Source organism: Crotalus tigris, unplaced genomic scaffold (assembly GCF_016545835.1).
Source record: "Crotalus tigris isolate CLP2741 ecotype Arizona unplaced genomic scaffold, ASM1654583v1 scf7180000017628.32516253702:7417878, whole genome shotgun sequence".
NCBI lineage: Eukaryota > Metazoa > Chordata > Lepidosauria > Squamata > Viperidae > Crotalus > Crotalus tigris.
Genome location: NW_024096523.1, coordinates 3,167,334 through 3,192,338, shown reverse-complemented (window position 1 = coordinate 3,192,338; position 25,005 = coordinate 3,167,334). Strand labels below are relative to the sequence as shown.

The following is a 25,005-nucleotide window of genomic DNA, read 5'->3' as shown; positions in this document are numbered from 1 at the left end:
ACGTGGCCCAGGTGAGGGAGGGGCCCAGACGCGGTTCACCTGGCTGGGCAGGTAATGCCAAGGCGGGGCTGGGGGCAACGATTTCCCAGGAGGGGGAGAGAAGGACGACCCTCGGTGTGGGGAAAAAGTGAGCTCGCCCCCCCCCTCCTCGGGGCCCCGGAGCGGCTGGAGGCCTTCCGCCAGGAAGTCGAGGCAAGCTTGGCCCAGGTAACGCCGTGGGTGACACTTCCCCCTTGGATGCTTCGCTGCCTTCCTCCGCCTGTGCAGCGTTTCCCACCCCCGGCCCAGTTTGGGGGGACTCTTTCGTCGCTGCGCCTCTTTTTGCCCCCGAGGATCCCTCTGACTCTGGGCAGGAGACCGGAGGCCAGGCCAACTCCGAAGGGCTGGGCCAGCGAAAGTTTGACATTTGCACCGCCGAGGGTCGCCGGCGCTGCGGAACAGGTAACCTCTCGCGTTTTGTTTTGCCTTGTGTAAAACTCAAGAACTCGCCCCCCGCCACTCCCCAAAAGCCCTACATTCTGCGTGGAGACCCCTAAGGTCCGGTAGATCCCACGGCAGACTTTCTAGCCAATCAATAGGCTAGGTTGCATTCTTACCTGTAGAAAGATTGCTGGGATTTAGTTCAGCTACTCCGGGGACGGCTCGTTAACCCCCCAAAAGAGAAAAGGGGAATGGCCCGACAGGCAGCTCAGTCCTGGGAGGGGAAAATAAACACCCCCCCTCCCTGTCCAGATGTTTTGGACTTCAACTCCCAGCAGCCCCAGCCAGCAGGATTAGCTGCAAGGGAAAGGGGGGGTTCCAGTTCAAAAAAATCTGGAAGTCTTTTCTCTCTCTCACTCACACACACACACACACAAGACTGAGGTTCCTCTCAGGACATTTCTTCAGAAGGATTTTATTTGCATGTTTGATTAATGAATGTTATTGATTTGAAAGTTTAGCTAATCTGATGGAAAACTGTCTGCACACAGCTCTTTGTAATGCTACAGGTCAGGCCAGATGATCAACACTTCATAACATATGGATCCACCCATTTTCTCTCTTTTTAACCAGTGACTGGAACTTTATTTGAACTGTAAAGAGACCCCCCCCCTGCCCCACCCATACATTTACAAGAGACTTCCTGAATCTTAAAACAGCTACTCAATCTTCTCTTTCCATTCATCAGAGTCCTGTATTAAAGGAGTCCAAATAATATATTCTGTTTTCTTATTTTATTTACAAAGACAACATGCCCCAAAATAAGTGATATCTCTTCTAAAATATTAGGTCATGGCTGATTATTGAGAAACACGGCTTTACTATTGGAAAAGTTGTGTGTCTTTGTTAGTAGTAGCAGGAATTAGATGGGAAGTAACAGGAAATTGCTCATGGGTGGGGGCAATTCCCACAAGGAATTTGTTAAAATGACACATAATAGGCATGGTTCATTCAGGTGATTTGGGAAAGGTTTGTAAATGTGAGCCAACTTAGATTTGTTCAACACAATATTGGTAACTCACCCGTTTGCGTTCTAATGGAGAATATTAGTATAGAGGTTTATTGTTCTTGGCTGTTACGCTTTGGACTTAACCTTTTAACTATACTAAGCATTATATTACATAATTAAGCCTTATATCAAACCATTTGAAGTGTTATTCTCAGTGCACCTCAACTTGTTAATTTACAAATTTATTTTATGTACAACGAAATGAGATATTTACAGGATTATTCCACAAGAAGGAAAAACTCATGAATTTGTTTATCAGTTCAAAGTATGAAAATAAAATACCGCTGCCATCTAACAAATACATTTTAATACTTCTGCCAGTCCACAACGAAAGCTTACAAAACATTAATTCCTATTAAAAGTTTGGAAGCCGTTGCCAGTCAATACTCTGTTGTGCAAACTATATTATAGTTTAGTGTGATCCATGATTCAATTAAATTTTTATTTTATTTATTATGACATTTACTTGCTGCCCATCTTGTATCTAATGACCCTTGGTGGCTTTACAACATAAAATAGTTATATATTTGGTATGACCTAGAAAACATGGATTTATCAAGGTTTCTTGATGAAAATGACCCAAACTCTGGCTGGCTGTTGACATTTGCAATTCTTTACTATGAAATCAACTAGACTAGAGCGGCATTTCTCAAACAGATTTTATTCTGTTCCACTTTATTTTGTTTATTTGTTTCTATTCCACGTTTTTTAAAAAAAATATTTTATTGATTTTCTAATTTTACATTTAAGTATTTAAAAAGCAACGTGATGGCTGAGTTAATCGAAAATTCAATAACATACAACTTTAGTGCAAATCTCAAACTACCACATTAAATATTTCCTCTCTTTTCCCCTTTGTATTTACTGTCTCATGTTTAAACTAATACAATTCTTATTCTATCAAATAAAAATAACATTCTTACATTTATCAATAATATTTAGCTTATACATATCCTGGTTATTTTAACATTCAATCTTTATAGACAATGTCCTAATTAGTTTTTCCCAATTTTTAGTTTCCCATTAACATTTAAATTTAACATTTAATATATATAATTTCCAAGTTTTAAGTGACTAAAGTTCCCTTTATCACAATTCATCACAAAATCTAATATTCAGGATGCACATCTTATCTATTTGAATATATTCCATATATTCCACCTTTCTTACTTTTACAGGGGTCTTCAAACTTGGCCCTTTTATGACTTGTGCACTTCAACTCCCAGAATTCCTTAGCCAGCGTGCCTGGCTGAGGAATTCTGGGAGTTGAAGTCCACAAGTCATAAAAGGGCCAAGTTTGAAGACCCCTGCTTTTACAAATACCTCAAGGTGGCAAACATATCCAAATAGGAGCTTCCTCCTCCTATTGTTCCCACAACAATAACCCTGTAAGGTGCGATGTGTTAGAGTTAGGGTTGGTGTGTGACTGGCCCAAGTCACCCTGCTGGCTTTCAGGACTAGAACTCCCGTCTCCTGGTGATTGGTTCAAAGTCACCCAGGTGGCTTTCATGGATAAGGTGGGACTCGAACTCCCAGTCTTCCACTTTCTAGCCTGGTGCCAAACTGGCAAATTTTACATTCATTTAACTAAAGAAAATCTAAGCCTTGTTCATGAATAGTTTGGTAACATTCAGATTTTATTAAAATATTATTATATCACCCAAGCTTATTGCATGTGTACACACTCTCAGTTTTTGTTGAGACTTCGTGTGAAATGCTGAGATTGTCTTTAAGGCCTTCTCAATTTGACTGTGGCTATTTTAACAGAGATCCCTCCCCTTAAGCTGGCTTCCCATTTGACACTAAGCCATCATTTCATCTGATGTAGCATGATATGGAAATTCAGCCATTGTGGTTGCCAAAACATAATTATTGATTTAGTATGCAAGTATGTAATTTGGCCTGTGTAAACCAGGTCACTTTAGCTAATTTAACATCCAGCATTAAAAGAAAAACCTGGAGCTGAATGCAAGGGCTTTTCTACATTTTTCTCTTCCCTTGTTTTTCTTATTATTTGCTTTTGTATGTTTGTATTTTATATTATAAGCTAAAGAATTAACTTCAAAAATTTTCTTCTTTGCCTCTTATACTTGCAGACTTGCATAATGGCCAAGTTCAGGCAGCACACTTAACCCTAATCCCTAGTTAACAGCATGCAATTGGTACGTCCAGATAATGTGCTAAGCCTTACAGGTAATCCTCAACGTACGACTACAATTGGGACTGGAACTTCCATCATTAAGTGAGTCATCATATGACCAAGGCTGATTTTATATGACCTTGTTTGCCACAATTCTTAAGTGAATCATATGACTTTGCCCACTGACTTTGTTTGTCTGAAGCTGCCTGAGATGGTCACAAATGGTGATAGGGTGACCCTGGGAAGCTGCAACCATCAGAAATAGATGCTGGTTGCCAGGCACCCAAATTTGGGTCACGTGACTGCAGGAACACTTTGGTCATAAGTGGGTGGACCAGTAAGTAAGTCACTTTTTTTAGCACCGTCATAACTTTGAAAGATCATTGAACAAATGGTGTAGGTTGTTTATGGTTGAGGACTGCCTGTACTTAACATGATGGCCTGGATCCCGTAGCATGCTAAGATTGTGTCTGTTGCATTGTCACAATGCGCTGAATCCCTAACTGGCCAACCTGTTTTAGTTTGGCATGTTATGTGAACATAGTCACCCACAGTTATATCACTAGTTTTGGAGATTATTTAGAAAATGGGGAAATGTTTCAGAGTATGGTCTGATAGTTTGTTAAGCTGACATGCCTGCTTAACTCTGCACCTGTGCTGAATGTGCCCTTGGAGGATCCAGGTATTTGTTTAACTATTATTTTTTAGCCGCCTCTTTATGTGTTTTGCAGGCTGCTAGGTTCCTTGGATGCCCAAGTGACAAACATAATTTAAAATACCTCTTGCACTTCCCTTCCTGCCTCCAAATCAGGTTCTGTTGCACTTTCACACAGTGCTGGAGGTATGGCCCATAGTTCAGGAAAAGGAAGACAAAATACAGCTGAGCAATAGTTGGTGACCTTAGTAGAAAAAAAAAATACATAGCTGCAATGGTGGTAGCTTGGGCAATAGATGTTGGATTAAAAGGAGGTGAATGGATCAAATCTTCACTTTTCCTCAGTTTTGCACTCCTGCAATAACTTTTACAAGTACCTTGCAGGAAATTTTCCTAGGATTACATCTCATGCACCAAAATCTCTATTACTAACACATGCTAGAATTCTGACTGCATTTGTTTGTAAAATTGAAATGTATGTCAAAAACGTTGTTAACTTTGACCTAACTAATCCTTCCTGGGAGATTTCCCAGATGCCAGGCAGCACAGCAAACATAGCTTATTTGTCTTGCAAAAATGGCATTCTTTCTTCCCTCTTAAGAAAGTATTTTTCAAAATTCTACCAGGTTTAGTTTATTTGGAAATAGCAGGCAGAAATCAGAGATTCTATAACTGGGAGGGAGGGAGGGAGGGAGGGAGGGAGAGAGAGAGAGAGAGAGAGAGAGAGAGAGAGAGAGAGAGAGAGAGAGAGAGAGAATACTACTGTAGTATCTGCCTTGTAGCCTCATAAACTCTCCAAGATACATAGATGGAATGTGCTGTGACCACCTTGCTTAACAAAGAAGATATGTGTCACCTTTTGGTTATTCATTTCAACATCACCAGTTTATCATAGTTCGATTGGATGTCCTGCAAGCCAGGTCTGTTTTCCTAACTTACCTTTACCTGTCCACTAAATACCAAAAAGTATATTAAGCAAGACAGATCAGGATATATTTCATGTTCTCAATTGCAAGAAGAATACACAGTTCCCGGCATATGCTGTCTATTGTGTTGCTATCACATTAGTGAGCCCTGGTTGAGCAGTGATTAGAATGCAGTATTGCAGACAAACTCTGCCCACAGCAAGGAGTTTGATCCTGACAGGGCTCAAGGTTGACTCAGTCTTCCATCCTTCCGAAGCCGGTAAAATGAGGACCCAGATTGTTGGGGGCAATATGCTGACATTGTAAATCACCCTGAGAGTGCTGAAAAGCACTACAGCAGGGGTCTTCAAACTTGGCCCTTTTATGACTAGTGGACTTCAACCCCAGAATTCCTCAGCCAGCATGCCTGGCTGAAGAATTCTGGGAGTTGAAGTGCACAAGTCATAAAAGAGCCAAGTTTGAAGACCCCTGCACTACAGAGTGGTATATAAGTCTAAATGCTATTGCAATTGCTATAAGACGGGTCTTCAAACTTGGCCCTGTTATGATTTGTGGACTTCAACTCCCAGAATTCCTCAGCCAGCCTTTTACGTATCATAAAAGGGCCAAGTTTGAAGACCCCTGCTATAAGAGTTCCAGACATGCAAAAGAGCACAGCTATCCTGGCTCTTGAAGCATCTGCTAAGACAGGTACTCCTTCTTCAGTCCAGGGGTGCCAGAAGGCGAAATCTTCAAGCTCAATTTTTGGAGTCTGCTCTCTAATAGTACTGAATTTCAGCAATATCCTTGCCAAAAATTGGTGGTACATTTCTAGTTCCTTTTGAAATTGAAAATCTGACTACTATAATGTAATTCACAAAAATATATTTAATATACTTTAAAAAAAAACAACGGAACCTTGCCTGTTTTGCAATTATGTGCTTGGTGCCTCCCCCAACCTTCTCAAAAAGTTGTCCATCTCTGCTTTAAGTTATCTCCCCTGTCTGAAACAATACGCGTAGTCCTCAACTTATGACCATAATGGAGCCCCAGATTTCTGTTGCTAAGCAAGATAAGTTGTGGCCCATTTTATGATCTTTGTTCTTAAGCGAATTGCTACAGTTGTTAAGTGAATCATGAGGTTGCTAAAGGAATCTGGCTTCCCCTATTGACTTTGCTTGTCAGGAGCCGGCTGGGAAGGTCACCAATTGTGATCACGTGACCCCAGGACAGTGCAACGGTCATAAATACATGCCTGTTGCTAAGGGCTTGAATTTTGATCATGTGACCGTGGGCATGGTGCAACAGTCATAAGTATGAAAGCTGGTCATAAGTCACTTTTTTCAATGCTGTTGTAACTTTGAAAGGTCACTAAAGGAATGGTTGTAAGTAAAGAACCACCTGTGATTCCTTAGGATTGGAAAAGTTTGCTTCATACCTGGAAACCTCTTGCTGGTTCCAATCAGTCTGATCATCTGGCAAATATTCAGGTTTTATTATGTAGTTTCTATATTTGTCAGAGAATCAAATTGACTAGAATTCCAAACAGTGTCTGGAAAACACTGTGCTATGTTTTCTGAGTTTTGATAGCTGCAGAGCACCTGATTTCTAAGTTAAAAATGAAAGGACTTGGCTCTGGATTCCCCAAATAGGTAAAAAAATTATATGATTGCTCCCTGTGTTCCTGCATGCATGGATTGAAGCCCTAGAGGAGAGAGTTTACACCAGTGATTCTCAACCTTTCTAATGCCGTGACCCCATAATACAGTTCCCCATGTTGTGGTGATCCCCAAGTGGGTGTGGCCACCAATAAGAGGGAGTAGGACAGCTAGGGAAAAGGGGAAAAAGTGGCGGACAGCGTGGTTTGGTGACCCCCGTGAAATGGTCATTCGACCCCAAATGGGGTCCCGACCCACAGGTTGAGAACCGCTGGTTTACACAGAGGAGCAGGAAGGGGGGGGTTGCATATATTTTTTATTAAACCTTTTAAACAAGAAGATAAAAAAGTAACACAAACTAATATAAAGTAAGGAAGAAAAAAAGAAAAAGCAAAGGAAATAAAAAACTTGAAAATAATGATCAGAAAGTAGAAAAGAAAATGATATATGTAAAGATGTAGCTTCTGATATTCTTCAAAGCACTTGTAAATACAAATGCATATTTAAACTCTCTAAAGTTATATCCTATTACTCTTCTTTCTATATTGTCTAATCATCAAAATCATAAATTGCAAGTTTTTTTTTCTTTTTTATGCCAAAAGCCCACAAGAGGCTTCCAGGGAGGCAGACTTAAACATGCTTAGATCAGCAATGTTAGCCCAATGCATATCTTAGACATCAAGATTTTTTTTTTCTTCAATGGTGAGGTCAGTTCCAAATAGTTGAATCTTAGCTATACAGTTGCTTGTTCTGAAATTGAGGGAGGATTAGCAAGACTCTACAGTATTTGCAAACAATCACTTTAATATATAAACAATGCATCTCTGCTATTACCTGGATCTTGGCTATCAATCTGAATTGCTACTACAGGTCAACTTACAGCCATTTGTTTAGTGAAAAAAAGATATAACTGCAGCACTGGGAAAAGTGACTTATGACTGGTCGTCACACATATGACCGTCACAGCATCCCTATCGTTTCATAATCAAAGTTTGGGCGCTTCACAACCAGCATATATTTACTAACAGTTGCTGTGTCCTGGGGTCACTGCAACTGTTGTAATCACCATGTGTGATTTTCTCAGCCAGCTTCTGACAAGCAAAATCAACGAGGGAAGCTAGAATCACTAAAAAAAACTGCATGATTCACTTGGCAAAAAGTTCATAAAATCAGGCCCGATTCATTGAACAGTTGTGTTGCTTAACAGCAGAAATTCTGGATCCAATTGTAGTCATAGGTTGAGAACTACCTGTGTTGAGCTATATTCCATTTTTGAAACTTCCCCACGTGTTGTTCTTCAGCGTCTACTTCTATCAAGAGCAAGTCCTCAACTTTCAGCAGTTCATTTGGTGACTGAAGTTACAGCGGCACTGAAAAAAGCCACTTATGACCATTTTTCACACATACAATCTTTGCAGCATCCCCACAGTCACATGATCAAAATCCGGACACTTGGCAACTGGCTTGTACTTATGATGGTTGCAGCGTCCCATAATCATGTAAATAAGTCTGGCTAGAAAGGTCTTAAAACGGGGTAAAACTCAGCAACTGTCTCTCTTAGCAACAGAAATTTCTCATTTGTGGTCGTAAAGACCACCCATAGTGACATTTTGAGGACCATCCATAGTGACATTTTCTGACATGTACAATTGAGTAGCACTAAACTTTCCTAGCTACTCTGAAGCAAGAGGCGGAATCTTTGCACATGGGTGGAGGAAGGAGCGCTTAAGCATACCAAGCTGTTCATGTAGCCCCAAGCCAAGAATTGGCTTGTGTCTGAACAATCCAGTATTTCTTAATAACCTTCTGCTATCCACCCACATTTTTAAAAGAAGAAAACCCAACCATAAGAAAATATAATCTATGAATAAGGCACTCCATGTCAAATATAAAATTCCTGATGGCCATTGTTCAAATCAGGGGTCTTCAAACCTGGCCCTTTTATGACTTGTGGACTTCAGCTCCCAGAATTCCTCAGCCAGTGTGCTGGGAGTTGAAATCCACAAGTCATAAAAGGCCCAGGTTTGAAGACCCCTGATTTAAATCAATATAATATTACAAAAATGGGCTGTTTCACCCCTTCTCAACATCTAAAATAACAACATTTGGCAAGGATCTCTACATCAGCAAAAAACCAGATAGGGATTGCTGGCTTTACGATCACCGAATTCCTTTCTTGATTTTTTTTTTTTGTTTGTTGTTTGTTTGTTTTTTGAGGGTTTCAACCCTGTGGCCAGCTCTCCCATTTGATAGGGTGAGGCAACTGCTTTAGGCAGATGGTTTTGGCTGCCATAAAAGGGCAGCAAATACCTCATTTACTTAATTTATTCTCTCCCTTTTTTTTTAACTGTCAGTAGGCAGGTCATCCTTGTGAGAATGACTACTTTTTTAGGCTATGCACTCTGGGGGGAAAGAAAGTACCATCTGCTTGGTTTGAAGCCACAAATTATTTCAGTTGATGCTGTTATGTCCTGAGCCTTGCAAGCAGGCTCGGGGCATTGCAGGCGGTCCCAGGCAGGTGCAAGCTGCCCGGGACCAGACAGGCTGTCGCCAGTACGTGTGCGCATGCGCGGGTGCTGGCGCGCCAAAAGTAGCAGATTGACCCGGGGAAGGCCTATAAAAGGAGGCCGAGAGTTTTGGGCGTTGCTGCCATATTCCAATGTAAGCTGAACTGAAGAATAAAGGTTTCCTGAGAACTACAACTGCTTCTCGTGTCTTACCATTTCGCGACGGACTCAACACTGGCGACGAGGATGGGATGCCTTACATCGAAGAAGAGAAGGTGTAAGCTTACCCGAGTGAGTCCGGAGTGGCAGGAACGGCGTTGACTCAGCAGCTACCCGCCAATCCAGCGTGCATTCGGGGGTAGGCTGGCTGATAGACCCTTCCTGATACGAAATGGCGAAGATTGGAAGGCTTTCGGAATTCAACGTCTCACATCCAGAGAGGTGGGAGTCCTACGTAGCCAGGGTGGAAAACTACCTCAAAGTGAACCAGGTGAGGGAAGAGAGCTTGAAGGCTGCCACCCTGTTGTGCGTTTGCGGTCAAGACGCATTCGAAATCGCTGAGAACCTCGCAGCACCTGTTCCTTTAGAGTCTGTCAGCTACGCAGATCTAAAGAAGTTACTGAAGGAGCACTTCCAACCCAAGATGTCCGTCATCGCATGGTGCCACACCTTCGAGCAGAGGGATCAACGACCCGGAGAATCGGCCAAGGAGTACATCGCCGCACTGAGGAAAGCCGCCAAACATTGCGAGTTCAAGGACCTCGAAGAACGACTGAGGGATCGATTTGTGTGCGGGCTAAGTCATCGAGAGTTGCAACAGAGACTTTTCGCCAAGGAGGACTTGTCTTTCCAAGATGCCTTGAGAGAGGTCACCGCAGAAGAAGCAGCGGGCGGCGCCATCAAGAACATGCGGCCGATCAGAAACAGTGCAGATGCCGCATCCGTGCACCAGGAAGAAGTCCAAAGAAACTCCGAGGAGGATCCGGACGAGGAAGTGGACCGTCTCCACCCCACAAAGGAAGGAAAATCTCCCCAAGTGCATCGGTTGTGGAGGTCACCACAAGAGAGCCGACTGCAAGTTCCGCTCCACTATCTGCCAGGCGTGTGGAAAACAAGGACACATTGCAGCTGTGTGCCTGGGCCGTCAGAAGGTACAACCTCAGGAAGAATTGCGCCTGAAAGGTACCAGGGTCCCCAGCCAGAATAGGGTGGGGTTTTGTGCTTCGCGAAGAAGCATCTACAGGACAGGCACACACAAGCCCATTAAGAAAAAGCTGTCACTTAAGGTGAAGCTACAAGGGGTTCCATTAACTATGGAACTGGACACGGGGTCTGCACTTTCGATCATTTCTATGCACACATTTAAGAAGATTTGTTCCGGCAGCGGAACCCAGGCCAAGTTGAGGCCTTCTGACATTGTGCTAACGGATTTTCAAAACTCCAGAGTGTGTGTTAAGGGGGAGGCCACCCTTAACGTACAGTATAAGGATTTTGAGGGTCCACTAGACCTACTAGTAGTAGAGGGTGAACGAACGAGTCTCATAGGACTCGAGTGGTTTGAGGCCTTGGGGATACACGTCACAGGGCTCAACAGCCTACAAACACTCGACCTACAGGAAGTCTGCAAAGAATTTGCAGAGGTTTTCAGCCCCCAGCTGGGCACATTCAAAGGACCCCCTGTGTCGTTAAAGTTAGACCCCACGGTCACTCCCATTAGAATTAAAGCAAGAAGGGTCCCTTTTGCTTTAAAGAGTAAAATTGACACTGAGTTGGACAAACTGATCCAACAAGGAATTCTAGAACCTGTTGACTCCAGTCCATGGGAGACCCCCATTGTCACGCCTCTTAAGGCAAATGGGGACATTCGCATCTGTGCTGATTACAAATGCACTCTAAATAAGGCATTGCAGCAACATGCCTATCCTGTTCCTGTGGTCAGTCATATCCTGGCCTCCCTCAAGGGGGGGCGCGTTTTTGCAAAGCTTGACCTAGCTCAAGCATATCAACAGCTGCCTGTTGATGATGACGCTGCTATAGCTCAGACTATTGTGACCCACAGAGGGGCTTTCAAGGTAAAGAGACTTCAATTTGGAGTAAATGTCGCTCCTGGATTTTCCAAAGCATAATGGAAAACACACTACGGGGTATACCAGGGATTTGTCCCTATTTTGATGATGTCTTAATTGCAGGAGACTCCACACACATTCTAGCTGAAAGGCTAAGGGCTGTCCTGTTAAGGTTCAGGAAAACGGGACTCAAACTCAAGAAGGACAAATGTAAAATTGGGGTACCTTCTACTGAGTTTCTGGGGTTCAAAATTGATGCTGCTGGGATTCATCCTGCTGAATCCAAACTAAAAGCCATTATGCAAGCCCCTAGGCCAAAGTCTAAGGCCGAACTACAGGCTTTTCTGGGCCTTCTGAATTTCTACAATTCCTTTCTTCCACATAAGGCTAGTGTAGCTGATCCTCTTCACAGGCTATTAGACAAACAGGCAGTGTGGCAGTGGTCACAAACACATGAGGCTAGTTTCAATGAGGTCAAGGCCTTACTTCTAACAGTGTACTTGCTCACTTCAATGAGTCCCTTCCTGTGTGCATCGCTTGTGATGCTTCCCCTTATGGGGTGGGTGCTGTACTGAGCCACCTCAGGGCTGATGGAACTCAGGTTCCTGTTGCATATTACTCCAGGACATTGTCTTCAGCTGAGCGCAACTATGCTCAAATAGACAGGGAGGCCTTAGCTGTTGTTGCTGGAATTAAAAAATTCCATGATTTTTTGTATGGCAGGCATTTCACGGTCTTCACTGACCATAAGCCTTTGTTGGGACTGTTTACCACACGTAAACAAACCCCCCCAAATCATCTCCCCCAGGATGCTCAGGTGGTCTATCTTTTTGTCTACATATGATTTTTCCCTACTTCACAAGCCTGGAAAGGAAATGGGCCATGCTGATGGCCTCAGTAGATTACCCCTGCCGGTAATAGAGGCTGACCCCGCGCCAGCCATCAATATTCTCTCCATTGAAGCCTTGCCCAAGTCCCCCCTGAATGCCAGGGATGTAGCCGCTGAATCAGGCACAGATCACACACTCTCACGTGTCCTTTCTTGGGTTTTGTCTGGATGGCCTGAGCACTGTCCTAGTCCTAAGTTTCAGAGTTTCTGGTCTAAAAGGAACGAGTTGTCCACCTCTCAGGGTTGTCTGCTTTGGGGAAGCAGAGTTGTCATTCCCACCTCAATGAGGACTAGGGTCTTAGATTCCCTCCACGAGGGTCATCCTGGCATTGTACGAATGAAGGCTCTTGCACGCAGCCACTTGTGGTGGCCAGGTGTAGACAAAGACATAGAAGGTGCATGCTTGCCACCTTTGTCAACACTCACGCCCTGAAATGCCCCAAGCTCCTGTGCATAGATGGGAGGAAACACAGTCTCCATGGTCTAGGGTGCACATTGACTACGCTGGGCCCTTTCAGGGTCAATTCTTCTTGGTCCTCGTTGACAACCATTCAAAATGGCTTGAGGTTGTACCTGTCTCTTCCACCACCACTGCAAAGAGTATTCAGGTACTGAGAGGGATTTTTGCTGCACACAGGCTCCCAGACGTCATTGTGTCTGAAAACGGCCCTCAATTCACGTCCTCCGAATTCCAAGCTTTCTTGCAGGCTAACATGATTCGTCATGCCACTTCTGCACCTTTCCACCCGTCCACCAACGGTATGGCTGAACGCATGGTTCGCATCACCAAAGACGCCTTGAAGAGGCTCACCTACGGGGACTGGCATCACAGGTTGGCTGACTTCCTCCTTTCTTATCGCACCACACCGTCCACTTCTACAGGGAGAAGCCCAGCTGAACTTCGTTGGGGGCGCAAACTGACTACCAAGCTTGACCGGTTGCATCTGGACAGACTGCCTCCTTCTGTCTCACACCCCAGGGCACCTAGGCAACTACTTGTGGGTGCCCCGGTTTGGACTCGTAATTATGGGCCTGGTCATACATGGGTCCCCGCTTCTATATCCAGGGTCACAGGTCCTCTATCCTACAAGGTATCCCTGGACAATGGTCGTGTCCTGTGTCGGCACATTGACCAACTTCGCCCTAGACGGGACCTTCCCGCTGAGACTCCTGGGTCTTTTCCAGGGGGGGAGGGGGAGCCCTTTGGGCAAAGGGAGGGGCGTGGAATGCTGCCCTTTACCAATGAGGGAGCCACAAACGGCCCATCCCAAAATTCCGCGAGTGCTCCAAACAGGAATTCTAGGAGCTTAACCAGTTATCAGGCATTCACGCCTACTCCAGCCAGGGAGTCACCCCGGGGGTATGATCACTTTTCACCCGTATCACTCTGTACTCCAGTCAGAGAGAATACCCGGGAGCATCCCAACAATCCATTCCCTGCAAGAGAACTGGCACACACTCCTCCTAGTTGGCCTGACTTCAACCCTGTCCCTAGAAGGGGGCAAACACACAGGGAGGTGGTCGAGGAACCAAATCCCGACTACAACACCTCTGACTACACTCAGGGGACAACTGAGTTTTGGGACAGTACTGAAACCCACGCAAGCCCGGACACAGAACGGGATTCAGGGGATAGACAGCCTCCTGACAGGTCTTGGACGGACCTAGGAGGTTCTACAGAAACGCCCAACAGTGACAGTCACTTAGAAGGGCCAGAGAGCCTACAGCTAGGGGGGACAACCAGGTCATACACTGGAAGAAGCCCTGGCCTGACGAGCCCGGTGGGCAAGCAAGCAGGCCAGGCATTGGAGCACAGTCCTTGGGAGTCACCAAGGCATAAGAAGGGGAACAGACACACATCACCCCTCAGTCAGGGGGTACCTGTCAGACACCCAGAGCTTAGGAGGTCACAGAGAGCAAGGAAATCTCCTAAGTACTTAGAGGATTACATAACACTATTGGCTAAACAGAGCCAGTAGAAGGGTAGAAACACTAAGGCAATGGAAACGGGGGGAACTCCGAACATTGGGGGAGCAGAACATTGTACTAAAAGTGGGTTGTGTATTATTATGGCATTGGTCGTAGTTTTAGCTCGGGGGAAAGGGGTGTTATGTCCTGAGCCTTGCAAGCAGGCTCGGGGCATTGCAGGTGGTCGCGGGCAGGTGCAAGCTGCCCGGGACCAGACAGGCTGTCGCCAGTACGTGTGCGCATGCGCAGGTGCTGACGCGCCAAAAGTGGCAGATTGACCTGGGGAAGGCCTATAAAAGGAGGCCGAGAGTTTTGGGCGTTGCCGCCATATTCCAATGTAAGCTGAACTGAAGAATAAAGGTTTCCTGAGAACTACAACTGCTTCTCGTGTCTTACCATTTCGTGACGGACTCAACAGATGCCTTGCTTGGAGCAATTTTCTTCTTGAATCTCTCTTAACTAACTTTTGGTTTGTCTCCAGATAGAAACTGTGCCGGGTCAGAGCCTATCTGCCAAATCATTATATGATTTAATTCTGTTATTCTGTTAATTCTTCTTTTGTTTTCCTCTGCAAACACAGGGTCTTCTGTCATGGAGGAAGCAGCTCCTTAGGTCCTCAGTGATACCATAAGAAGGCAAAGCAAAAGGTAAAATAACTCAGAAAGCGGAAAGAGGTGTACAGTAGGTGTAGTGGAATGTGAGAATGACCTTGGGAGGGAGACTGGACATCTGGCATGTCCACGAAGGAGAGGAAAGTGGGAGGAGGAAAAAGGAAGAAATACTTCGAGTCTTGTAAAACGCCTTGTGAGATAGTCAAGAGAAGAACGACAACCAGGAGGACTAACCGTATCTTTTTTGTAAAGTTGCATTACCAGAACCTTGCAAAACTCACTCTCTGGGAAACAAGAGAAGGTCCCTTCTGAGATGCTTCCCACATCCTTCCTCTTTCTGTGGGCTAAGACGGGGTCCCCAACCCCTGGGCTGTGGCCCACTACTGGGCCATGGCCAGTTTGGAACAGGGCCACACGAGTGGCGTGCGAGTGTGCGTATATGCACAGCTCCACTCGCCCAAGCAGCAGGTGCTTGCACACGCAACTCCATTCGTGTGAGTGGAGCTTTACAAGCGCCCACCGCTCGCACGAGTGGAGCTGCATGCGTGAGTGGCAGGAGCTTGCACTTGTGCAAGTGGGGCTGTGTGCTGGGCTACCAAGCCAGAAAAGTTGGGTACCGCTGGGCTAAGATACCTTTTGCACGGTAGAAGTCTGGTCTGTGACTCTCCCTCCTGTCTCCCAAGGTCCTTTTCTCACACCATTACTATAGATTTGAGGTAAAGCCTTGGAATATATTCAGATACTGCATCCATGTGTTCTGCACTTCAAAAAATATATATCAGTCCCAGTTCCTAACAATCCTATGTGCACTTTGGAAAGACATTGAACTTTTAAACCCCTGATTTAAATGTTAAATATCATGTGACACTTCTGCCTGATGCTTTTGCAAGTGCAGAATTGGGTTCCAGAAAAGTGGGTACATTTAGTCTGGTTTTGAAGTGATGAAATCTGCCTGTAAGAAGGGAATATAGAAGGAACCAGAGCAAGAGGCAGAAAGTAAAACCAAATTAACCCACATACACACTCAGATGCACACATTCCCACTGAAGCCAGATTTCTGAAGTACACTCTTTGGCACAGAGCATGTCTGCCAACCTAGAGATTAATATGGCATCTCTAGCTGTGCATAAATCATACCATGAAGAAACAAGATGCCAGGATTCAGAATATGGCAAAATTACAGTGGCATTGAAAAAAGTGACTTACAACCATTCTCATACTTATGACTATTATAGCATCCCCACATGATCAGAATTTGGGCACTTGGCAACTGGCATGCATTGGTGATGGTTGCAGTGTCCCAGGGCCATCCAGCTGGCTTTTGACAAGCAAAGTTCATAGGGGAAGTGGGATTCATTTAACGTCTGTGTGATTCCCTTAATGTGATTTCAATGAAGGAGAATATTTGTAGCTTAAGGTTGAAATGAGGGGTCCTTGGTGCTCTCTGAGCTTGGTTGTTTTCTTGCAGCCATTTCATTATCCTGACTAGGTAACATCATCAGTGCTGGCAGTGTTATCTAGTTAGGGTAATGAAATGTCTGCAGTGATTTGCTTCACAACTGTGGCCAGAAAGTTTATAAAATTGAGTGCCATTCACGTAACAGCCCCTTTGCTCAGCAGCTGAAATTCTGGTCCCAATCATGATTGTAAACGGAGGACTACCTGTAGAAAGGCTTGCATGACAGAGGGAAGGCTTATCTCTTAGAAAGGAGAGATAAAGGTCTTTATTATATCCAATTTGGGTAGCTCTGATCTGACCATATGTGGGATAATTCTCTCCTGTGTTTTTCTCTTTCTATCAGGTCTTTTAGGGGTGGTGAGTCATGCTGGGAAAGAGACAAGGGCATTGCCAAAACATAAGCCATCTCCATCGGCCTCCTCAGGATGTCACAGTCCCACAGAGGGTCAGTTCTCCTAAGACAAGTGATATTGGCCTGGAAGTCTTTAACGGCTCAACCTCAGAGCTTAAATACATTCGCCGGCCCAGGCGCGATAGAAGAGCCTACAAAGCTGATTCCAAAGATTCCCACGGAGGGGAAGGAGAGACAAATACCTTCATCCCTAGACCTGCAGAAAGTTCCCCACCCCCATGCTGTCCCAGTCTTTCTCAGGTCTGGAACACCTCCAAAGCCATCTTCTGCTGCCTCATAACCTGTGGGAGCTGCTTCAAGGACTGTCGAGCCAGCATCTCATACAACAGTACCCTGACAGAGGATGGGAAGAACCAGGAGTGCAATGGACGTTCAACTAACAGTCCAGCCAACAGCTCCCCCAATGAAAAGAACGGTAGCCGAACTGGGAAGAGTACAATGGGAAGCAGTTTTAGCTACCCTGATGTGAAATTGAAAGGGGTCCCGGTCCCGCTTTACCCAAACCAGAACCCTAGCTCTGCCACAGACTCTGATTCATGTTACAAGGAACCTTTGACGGATAGGTTCCCTCAACCCAGCATTGAGAAGCAGCCTGCCCCTACAAGCCACCGAAGCTCTGAGGAACATTATTCCTTCCACGAGTCTGATCTTGAGTTTGGTGAGCTGAACAGCTCCATGTCCAGTAGGGAGATTGATGGCCTCATCTTCAGGAAACTCACGGAGCTTTTCAGTGTCCATCAGATTGATGAGTTGGCCAAGTGCACCTCCGACACGGTCTTCCTGGAGAAGACCAACAAGATCTCAGACCTCATCAACAGCATTACTCAGGACTACAATTTGGATGAGCAGGATGCCGAATGTAGGCTGGTCCGGGGCATCATACGCATCAGCACACGCAAAAGCAGGGTCCGACCCCGTGTTCTTGCCCCAAATCTCCCAAGTTCAGGGGAGATCACAAGCCGAGGCAACCCCCTTCATAGTGGCAATGAGACTATGCTGGCATCTGTCCTCACTAGTGAAGAAGGTATGCATGAACTTCCGTTTTGGGGTAGAACATGGTACCAAACCAAAGACATCACAATTTGGAATGCCCCCTATAGGGCAGTAGGAGTACAGGTAGTCCTCGACTTACAACAGTTGGTTTAGTGACCGTTCAAAGTTACAATGGCCCTGAAAAAAGTGACTTGTGACTTTTTCACACTTATGACCATTGCAGCATGTCCATGGCCACATGATCAAAATTCAGATACTTGGCAACTGACTCATATTTATGACGCTTGCAGTGCCCCAGGATTGTGTGGTTATTATTTATGACCTTCTGACAATCAAAGTCAATGGGGAAGCAAGTTTCACTTAACAACTGTGTTACTAACTGAACACCTGCAGGATTCACTTAACAACTGTGACAACAAAGGTGGTAAAATGGGGCAAAACTCACTTAATAGCTGTCTCACTGAGCAACAGAAATTTTGGACTCAATTGTGATCATAAGTCGAGGACTATCCGTGAAACACATCTATGTCTTTCTCTTCTGCTTCAATTAAATCTCTGTAAGGCATAGGAATAGAAAAATGTCTCTGTGTAGCCTTCCACTAGAAGTGACATCCTTTAGGTGTGTTAAGCTACAACTTCCACTGGACCCCATCAGCCTAACTCAGTGGTTCTCAACCTGTGGGTTGGGACCCCATTTGGGGTCGAACGACCATTTCACGGGGGTCGCCAAACAACACAGTCCGCCATTTTTTCCCCCTTTTCCTTAGCTGTGCTACTCCCTTTTATTCTACTGGCTTTTGAAAGCCAATAGAATAGACTCTCTTGAATAGAGTCTAATTCTATTGGCTTTCAAAGCCAATAGGAATTGTCCAGCTGTCTCTGCCCTGCTGAGCCCGCCAAAAGTCCCATTCTGCAAACGGTGCTGCAAGTTGTCTGCAGCGAAGGCGAGCTGTCTGGAAATTTCCACCCCTCCCTGCTGAGCAACTACTAAAAATGTAAGGAAAAGAGGGCCAGGGGTGGGAGGTGGGAGGCCGGCGGGCGCAGGGAGGGTTGCTGGTGCGCGTGGAGCCCGGCGGGTGCCTTACCTCCCTTGGGCTGGGCCAGCTGGTGGCCCAGCCGGTGGTCGGCCTGCGCCATCTCTGCCGCTTGCCAGCTACGCCTCGGCCGGCACAGGGGGCGGCACCACGCATGCGCAGCGCTCCCGGGCAGGGAAAGTCCTCAACTTACAACCGGTTGGATAGTCCTTGACTTACAACCGGTTGGGTAGTCCTCAACTTACGACCGGTTGGGGTCGCGGCATTAAAAAGGTTGAGAACCACTGGCCTAACTGATGGGGAAATTATAGGTTACCATTTTGGAGATTTATTTATTTGGAGGGTACCATTTTGAGGGAGGCTAAAGGGAGCACATGACTTTAGGGATGAGGCTAATCATGTGGCCCTCCACATTGTCACACCCAGAGTAGCTGGGAATAGGTTGCTGTTTTCTCACTGATCAAATCAGAAATGCCCATGCGGGGCCATTTGTTACCCTGCATGCATAACCGTTCACAGAATGTGTCTTAGATCTGCCTAGCGTACAAATAGACATAGGTCAGTGTTTCCCAAACTTGACAATTTTAAGGCATGTGGACTTCAACTCCCAGAATTCCACAGCCAGCAATGCTGGCTGTGGAATTCTGGGAGTTGAAGTCCACGTGCCTTAAAATTGTCAAGTTTGGGAAACACTGACATAGGTAATTAAAGCATACTGCCTCAAATTCTAGTGGGCAGTCATCTCAGTAAAAGACTGTTCGTTTCTGCAACAAGCATTTTGCATATATTCAAGGGAATTATCACTTGCTCCCCTGGAATGCAAAATACAACCTAAGAGAGCAACAACACTTCTGAACAGCGGCAGCTGTCTGGGCACGCTGCTTCTCCCTTTCCCTGGCTGCCTTGGTGCAATTGCAAGTATTGTTCTGCTCTTTTTCACCCCTGGGGCACAGCCCACAGGCTACGGTGCCCAGGTAGAAGCTGGCACGGGTTGCCTGGGACCAGGCACTGCCGTCATGGGTCAAAATTGGTTGTTCAGAGAAGCAGTGATGATGGCAGTACTAAGAGGAGGTGATGTTAAGGTCCCAGTGTAGGACAAATGATGGCAGGGGGGTGCACAAATGGGAATAAGGATCTCGAGGAAGATCTTTCACGAGGCCCTCATTCCCATCACAAAACAAAGAAAAACAAGGTTCTGTTCTCCCTGGTACCCTAAACCAGTGGTTCTCAACCTTTCTAATGCCGCGACCCCATAATACAGTTCCCCATGTTGTGGTGACCCCCAACCACTTATACATCACCGGGTGCCAGGGGCGTGGCCAAAGAAAAGGGGGGAAAAATGGCGGACAGCCTTGTTTGGCGACCCCCGTGAAATGGTCGTTCGACCCCAAATGGGGTCCCGACCCACAGGTTGAGAACCACTGTCCTAAACAGAAATAGCCGTGGAAACCTAGACTCCATACTACAGTGGGAGTGGAGTGTTTGGCAGTTTGGCAACAGAGAATTGGGACACTGTAGGTCACCCACCTCCCTCAGGATCCTCCTTCACGACATTCTAGAATGTTCTCAGAGGAGGTCCAACAGACTGCAATGTTTCTTTCCAGAGCAGCCCGTCATCCTCCCGGAACAACAAGAGAGTCATAGACTAAGCTCCAAGGCAAAACAGTGATCTTTGGGGGGGGGGGTGTCTGAGAAAAAGTCCCTTTATGGTCCTATGAAACATAATAATTGAGAAGAAGGAATGGCATTTGAAACTGCGGATGTATTTTTTGCTCTGAGAAGAAATATCCTTTTGCAAAAATACTTGGGCTTCAATTGGGAACTAAAATTGCACCAGCAGCTCTTTTAATGTCATTGTTACCAGTCGTCTGTGTGTTTAGCAACTACAGTCAGGGACTGGCAACTCAGTCACTAATCAAAGCAGTCACTGAGTGAAGCCACAACTGTGCTTGTGATCTTACTTCAGCTTCCCTTTGCTTTACGAAATTGTAAATGTGTGAGGATTGGTTGCAAAGTTGCTTTTTAATCAATGCTGTGTGAATAACCCCTAAATGAGGCAGTCACTAAATGAATACTGTATACATCTTTTACAGTCCCATCTGGTGCCCAGCCTTTCTCTCGGTCTGGGATTCCTCTTTTAAAACGGGGTGGTCTATTTCTCTGTGAAATTAAGCTTCCTCTGTTCGATATAAACTCCAACCTGTGGCACAACAGGATACTGCCCTCTCATTTGGCTGCTTCAGAGATCAACAGTTTTTTGCCTGGATCCTGATCTTGAGCAGTTCAGGGAGCAAAGAACTGTCTATTGCTGCCCTGTCTGACATGCATAACTGATCCAACATTTTTGCCCACATTGGATACTCTTAGGTGAATCCAAAGATATGTAACACGACCCATCTGCCTTGGGCATCTATTTAAATGTCAACCTTTCTGCTCACTGCCTTTCAGATTTACCTGTTCAGATATCGATAGAAACGACAGCAGATACGCAAGCCAGAAACATGAGGCAAGGTGCCTACAACATAGCAGGTGATTTTTCTTGACATATTTTAGGATATTGGAGAGCTTTGTTTGGGATTTGGGAGCTTATGACTGTTTGGCCATTGTTGCTTTTCCAAAAGAAATGGGGCTATGGGAGAACTTACAGACATCTGCAATTTAACCAACTGTAAGGAAGAACTAATGGGTTTCTACCATGTTACTGCACTGATTTATACTGGATCGATTGATTGGGCCTTCAAGTTATTGTTGACTCCTGGTGACTGCCTGGACAAGTCCCTGCACTTTTCTTCCTCCTCAGCATGGCTGGCTCAGGAATTCTGGGAGTTGAAGTCCACGAGTCATAAAAGAGCCAAGGTTGCCTACCCCTGCTCTAGGCAGTGCACAATAAACCAAGTATAAAAACAAACATTTCAAACATACTCATATTAAACATACATACAAAAAAACCACATTTGATTAGCAATGGAACCACTTCAAGACTCTGAGATCCCTTTTTGCTGTGGTTGTTAAGCAAATCATGGGATCATTAAAGAAATCCAGTTTCCCTCACTGACTTTGCTTGCCAGAATCCCCCTGGGAAGCTCATAAACAGAAATCATGTGATCCCAGGATGCTGGAACCATCTTAAACATGGCAGTTGCCAAATGCCTGAGTTTTCATTATGTGACCATAGGTGACAATGCAATGGCATAAGCGTGAGGACTGGCTGTAAATCACTTTTTTCAGCATCGTCATAGATTTGAACAGTTATTAGACAAATGATCGTAAATTTTGTAGTTGCAAAAATACTAGTTTTGAAATCTTGGTTGACTAGGATTTGCCTGTTCACTTAAAGCAAAGTAAACCACTCAAGAATGAATTAAATCCATTTGAACTATTCTAATACTGGGTCTTAATAACCATGAGCAAGTGCCCATATACCCAAATAAATAAATATAACATAGTTTGTAATATATATATATATATATATATATATATATATATATATATATATATATATATACATAAAACATAATATTATTCTTTTCCTGATAGCCATGGAGAGAGGCAAATGGTATTCAAGGTATGAACATTTTGTCCTTGGGTGCTTCAGGTTCTGCTGGCTTCTGAGGTTTCTTAAGGCATAACAGAGCCTTAAGGGCTAGGAACTTGTCTTGGCATTTTAATGCCATCTGAAATTCTCCAATTTCTGAACTCCGTTATCCAGTGCCTTATAACCAAAAAATTCAAGGGAAGGGGGAGGGTGGTCGTAAGAATAAATGAGTATAATTATGGAATGTAAGCTCTGGCCTTTAATGGAGACTCTATCGTATCAAGTGGGAAGTAAATCATCCTTCAGATTTTACTAAAAAGAAGAATCTAGCCCTCATGGCTGCTTATTTCTAAGAGGGCTCATTGCTTGCCTGGGACTCAGAAGGGTTTCCATGTTACTGTATACCTTTTCATAAACATATTTTCCCCTTTAAAATAACTGAGAGAATGCCTCGGCAGTGCAGGGTCTTCTTTACTTTTACTGCAGTCCTGAAGCCAACTCAATGAAGTTAGGTGAGAAATAAAGCAGAGTGACCATAAAGAACAGGGTTCAAACCTGTATAAAACACATAGGTGTATGATCAGCAAATTAGCTAATTCTAAACTTCCAAATTCACTTTGCACATTCATATTGAAGTCAGGTCACAGTTCTCATCAAAAGCCTACTTTTAACACACACACACACACAGTAAACAGAAAAATGATCCTGTTATTCAACTGTAATCTAGCACAGTCAGAAGATAAGCAGAGGATTTTGATTTTTTTTAAAAAAAAAGAGATAAAAATAAGGAAAAAAGAATTTAAAAATGAATCTATTTTTTTTACTTGTTTCCCTTGATAAAGGGCAAAATATATGAAGAGGAAAGATTCTAGTCATTATTGTAGTCATTTTAACTGTGCTTTATCTAGCAGTAAATATTTTGCCCACAGTCCTGCTTTTGAAAAGAAGCCTCCGTCCCAGGTGGCTGTTTTTACCTGCTGCCTCTTTGGAGCGTTGAAGCACCTTATGCTGCATCAACAGTGCTCCTTACCTAGGTTTGAAGGACACTTAATCATGATAAAGGGGACAAACTGTTTTTCTACTGTTCCCAAGGGAATCACAGGGATGTCTTCATGTACTTCCCAGGAATTGACATCTACATATTTCTATAATGGCTTGGTTGAGCTACACCTTCTCAGCTGGACATGAGAATGGGGGTGAATTTCTTTGGTTTAGCATGGGCTCTTGGGGCAGGTTTAAACAGGGCTGGGTATCCATAACTGCAGTGCTGTTAAATTTGGCTGAGAATGTGAGCTTTTCATCTTTTTTGTTTTAAAGCATGCATCCTGCTCTCGTGGCTACAGAGAGCCTCTTACAAATGTTCAATGGAAGGTGAATGGAATGTGGTTCAAGGCCTTTGAGTTTCTAAGGCTTTAGTGTTCTTTCTCTTGACAAGCAGAAATGGGATTTTAAAAATGCTGAGAACAACTTTTCTTTTAAATAAAAACAAGCAGAGCCTTTTTCTAAGCATCACAGTTCTTGAATCTAGCACATGGATTTCATTGCCAAAAGAACAGAAACCAAGGAAGGCATTGTGTATTTTACTTGTCCATTATTTTGACTGTATACATTTGTTGGAATTTGTACTGTTTGAAATTTTTTTTCACTTGCATGAGTGGCTTCCCGTCCTATTGTGTGTGTATGCATGCGTGTGTGTATTATTTAAAAAGAATTTTACATAAGAGCAAAAAGTTACAAACACGTACAAAAAAAAAAAAATTAAAAGAATGGGGAAAAGTGAAGGTCAGCAAAAAGCAAAGAAAAAAAGAAGATATGTAAGGAAGCTATTTCTGACCTCTTTTTTAGCACTTATAAAATTGATAGTTACCATCTGTACCCTGGCAAATTCCATATTTTAGTTCCCTCTTTCTTATAAACAATAACAAAATCAACAGTTCATATTTATCCACTTCCAGTGCTTCCTGTCCTATTTTGGAGGGAGGAGGAGAGCAGCTAAAAATTATAGCAGTGTCAGATGTCCATTCTACAACAATCATCTTCACATTATAGATTTTAGAAGAGTTTTATGCAAATCAATACAGTTTTCAAATTATTCACAAAACAGAGATTTTTATTGGGGGGGAAATTATACGCAGCCGTGGTTACAAAATATTGTTCCATCTTATCCTTTCTGTATGCTTTATCTTAGCTTTTATTTCTTATAGCATAACTCTTCCTGTTTCCTCCCATTCCCCTGCAGGATCCCCGTTAAGTAGAGGTTCTTCTTTTCAAGATACAGAGACAGACTCATCTGGAGCCCCTCTGCTTAAAGTGTATTGCTGAGAAACGTGGACCTTGCGAATCCCCAGAAGCAGTGAGGCCTTTAAGTCAGCCTCTCCAGAGACCAGTTCAGAAGTGATGGATATTGGAGTCTGATGCAAGCCATCATCAACTGTGCCTTCCAAGGAATACTTGATTTCTCTTGCCATTTTCCAAGGTTGATCCCGCTGTAAATTTGCTTTAAGGTGACCGACCATTGGTGCTTTTTGATAATTTCCTAGGCAATGTTGCTCTCTGCTTCAGATGTGAACAGAAGTGATGAAGCAATTACAGCTTTCTGGCTCCATTAGGAAATAAAATTTGACTCATGTCTATAAAAATGTCATTTGGGATCAATAATATTGATATAAAGAAGTGAGGTATCA

The 25,005-nt window shown here is 44.3% G+C and overlaps 1 protein-coding gene across 2 annotated transcripts; it reads left to right on the top strand.

Moving 5' to 3' along the window:
• Positions 1-25,005, top strand: KDF1 (keratinocyte differentiation factor 1). 2 transcript variants are annotated; one of them, XM_039334234.1, is made up of 6 exons: positions 1-441; positions 3,586-3,731; positions 14,858-14,924; positions 16,691-17,783; positions 21,235-21,315; positions 24,561-25,005. In XM_039334234.1, the coding sequence occupies exons 4-6, from the start codon at positions 16,712-16,714 to the stop codon at positions 24,641-24,643; spliced, it is 1,236 nt and encodes a 411-aa protein (XP_039190168.1). In that variant the 5' UTR covers positions 1-441; positions 3,586-3,731; positions 14,858-14,924; positions 16,691-16,711; the 3' UTR covers positions 24,644-25,005. The 2 variants fall into 2 exon arrangements, with proteins under 2 accessions (XP_039190168.1, XP_039190167.1); XM_039334233.1 differs by lacking the exon at positions 3,586-3,731.